This window comes from Suricata suricatta, chromosome 11 (assembly GCF_006229205.1).
Source record: "Suricata suricatta isolate VVHF042 chromosome 11, meerkat_22Aug2017_6uvM2_HiC, whole genome shotgun sequence".
In the NCBI taxonomy this organism is placed as follows: Eukaryota; Metazoa; Chordata; class Mammalia; order Carnivora; family Herpestidae; genus Suricata; species Suricata suricatta.
Window position 1 is genome coordinate 4518808 of NC_043710.1, and position 2715 is coordinate 4521522.

A 2715-nucleotide genomic window follows, 5' to 3' on the forward strand; every position below is an offset into this window, starting at 1 on the left:
TCTGCACCGCCAGTCTGGGCCGCGAGTCTGGGCCCCGAGTCTGGGCTGCGAGGCCCCACGGCTGCACTGGCCGAGCCCAGCCTGGACCCCGAGTCTGCACCGCCAGTCTGGGCCGCGAGGCCCCAGCCTGGACCCCGGCTCCGGGAAGACCGTTCAGAGAAGCTGGCACCCCACCTCAGCCCCGGCCAGCCTGGAGAACCCCTCGCCGTCCTTCCTGGGGACTGTGGGGACACCGTCTGGCCCAGAGGGTCCCCGAGCCCTGCCCGAGGCCCCCCTCCCCAGGGCTGAGCCTCCGCCTGTGCCCGCAGCCCCCACGGTGCTGGTGGACGTGGAGGAGACGGAGCCGGTGATGCAGGAGGAGATCTTCGGACCCATCCTGCCCATCGTGAACGTGAGCGGCCTGGACGAGGCCATCAACTTCATCAACTGTCGGGAGAAGCCCCTGGCCCTGTATGCCTTCTCCAACAACAAACAGGTGGGGGCCCAGGCGGGGCTCGGACAAGAGGGGGCTTTAAAAAGGTTCAGACTGGTGACCTCCCCCGTCACAGCCCACCCTGGGAGGGTTAGGGCAGCACCACCTGGCCAACGGTCCCCTGCCCGAGGCCGAAAACCTGCCGGATACATGGCTGGCCAGCTGTGTGCCCTGGTCGGGGCAGCCGCCACTTAGACAAAGAGGTGCCTCATTCTGTCTGGATCCCCAGAGAGCCCTCCTCCTAAACCAGACAGAGGCTGTGGGTTGGCGAGCAGAGGCCCTGAAGGGGGGTGGGGCAGCACACCTCCGGCCCCGACAGGCAGAGGGACATGCCTGCTGCCAGTGCTTGGCAGGTGCTTCCTGCCCTTCCTGTCACTTCTCACAGTCCCGGCTCCCTCCATGGGGAAGGGGTTCAGAGAGGAGCCATCTCGTACAGGACGGGCACAGAGGAGACACCTCTGCTCCCTGTGGAACAATCTGGGGCCCAAGCCCTCTTCCCCGATCACAAGCCCACCAACCGCCACCCCCTCGTCCCCCCAGGTCGTGAACCAGGTACTGGATCGGACCAGCAGCGGCAGCTTTGGAGGCAATGATGGCTTCATCTACTTGACCCTGACGTCCCTGCCGCTGGGGGGAGTTGGTGAGCCCTGCCCTCCTCCACCCTGCAGCCTCCACTCCCAGGGAAGCCCGGGTTGGTACTCCGAACCCCGGAAGGCCCAGTTTCGCCTTCACTCTCTTGATCCTGGCCCTGGGTGTCTCAAGGCCTCCGTTTCCCTACCTGAACGATGGCTCTTAGAATGGCTGGGCTTTCCATAATGTCCGTGCAGCCGTGGGCTCCCCCTCGGGCAGGAGACGCGGCTGAGGCTTGGCGGGCGGCCGGCCTCAGGTCCTCCCCTCCGTGCCCCTGCAGGTAACAGCGGGATGGGAAGGTACCACGGCAAGTTCTCCTTCGACACCTTCTCCCACCACCGCGCCTGCCTGTGCTCCCCTCCAGGCCTGGAGAAGCTCAATGAGATCCGCTACCCGCCCTACACTGACATCACAGAGCAGCTGATAAAGTGGGCCTTGCGCTCCCAGAGCTGCACCCTTCTGTGAGCACCCTGTGCTCCTCCAGCGCCCTGCCCCCCAGCCCTTCTGCCCCGCTCTGGCCCCGATGTTCAGTGTGGTGCTTGAAAGGTGGGGATCCTGCCGGGAGGGCAAAGATCCTGCTCTTGGACCTTTGTCTCAACAGACCCCTGGCTGGGCAGGACCTTGGGGCCGATGGTCCCGCCGTTTCAGGGCCAGAATCCTGTCTCCTGACTCAGCCTAGATATGTCTGGTCATGGGGTTCTTGTGGTTAGAAAGGACTTCCTTGTATCAGATCTATAATTAGGCTTCCAAAATACAGATCCATTTCTTTCTTTTTTTGTTTTTTAATAGCAAAGGAGGGGATGGGGAGTGGGGGTGGGGAGGCAGCCCATGGGTGGGGGGCTGCTGGGGAGGGGACCTAAGGTTGGGCTCAGGCCACAACTACAGAGCTGTCACCACACCTGCTGCAGACTCCCCAGCCTGGGTCACTGCCAGGAGGACCCCCAAAATACAGAGCGATTTCTCATAACTCCATTCACACCTGGTCAGAGAGGCTGGGTTTGTCTGATCTCGAGCCCGGACCTGGCTGATTGCCAACGTCACCCTCAAGTGAGTCCCCGGCAAAGACTCTGATGCTGTGGGCACGGGAATCAACAGGAAAGAGCGCGAGGGATGACTAGGCACCTCTGCTCCGGCACGTTCTGGACACACCCATTCTCCTGCCGCAGACCCCCAGGAGGAGACGGTGGTCGGCAGAGCCTAAATCTAGCCACTCCATGTGACATATGGGGAAACTGAGGTCTAGAGGCAGCACGGGGCTGAACAGAGTTTATACAGGAAGCGGGGCAGAGCTGGATGAGGGTGGGTTTCCGGAACGATATGGAGGTGGTGGACCAGTAAACAGAACATACTTAGTGGGTGTGACCTGCCTCTCACTCTTCTCCCAGTCCCGCCGCTGAGGGCTCACTTCCAAGCTCCCCAACCCCACTCTTCAGGGGCCCCACACCCCTCAGAGCCACGGGAAGACTGGGGGGGGGGGAAGAGGAGGAGGAGGGCCATCTCACACACCATGATACACATGATCTTGAAGGCACACCTGCACGTGGTGTTCAGCTTCTCCGGTCCCCTGAGGATTGCAGCCTGGTCTGCACGGTGACGGGGGACGGCTTGGCTCA

The 2715-nt window shown here is 62.6% G+C and overlaps 1 protein-coding gene across 1 annotated transcript in view; it reads left to right on the forward strand.

Moving 5' to 3' along the window:
- Positions 1-1856, forward strand: part of LOC115306803 (aldehyde dehydrogenase family 3 member B2-like) — a 3320-nt gene extending 1464 nt beyond the window's left edge. The window contains exons 6-8 of the mRNA XM_029957370.1: positions 14-475; positions 1013-1112; positions 1383-1856. Coding sequence (XP_029813230.1) covers positions 14-475; positions 1013-1112; positions 1383-1567 — 747 coding nt within the window. The 3' untranslated portion in view covers positions 1568-1856. The remainder of the gene's footprint in view (positions 1-13; positions 476-1012; positions 1113-1382) is intronic.
- Positions 1857-2715: the final 859 nt, after the last annotated feature.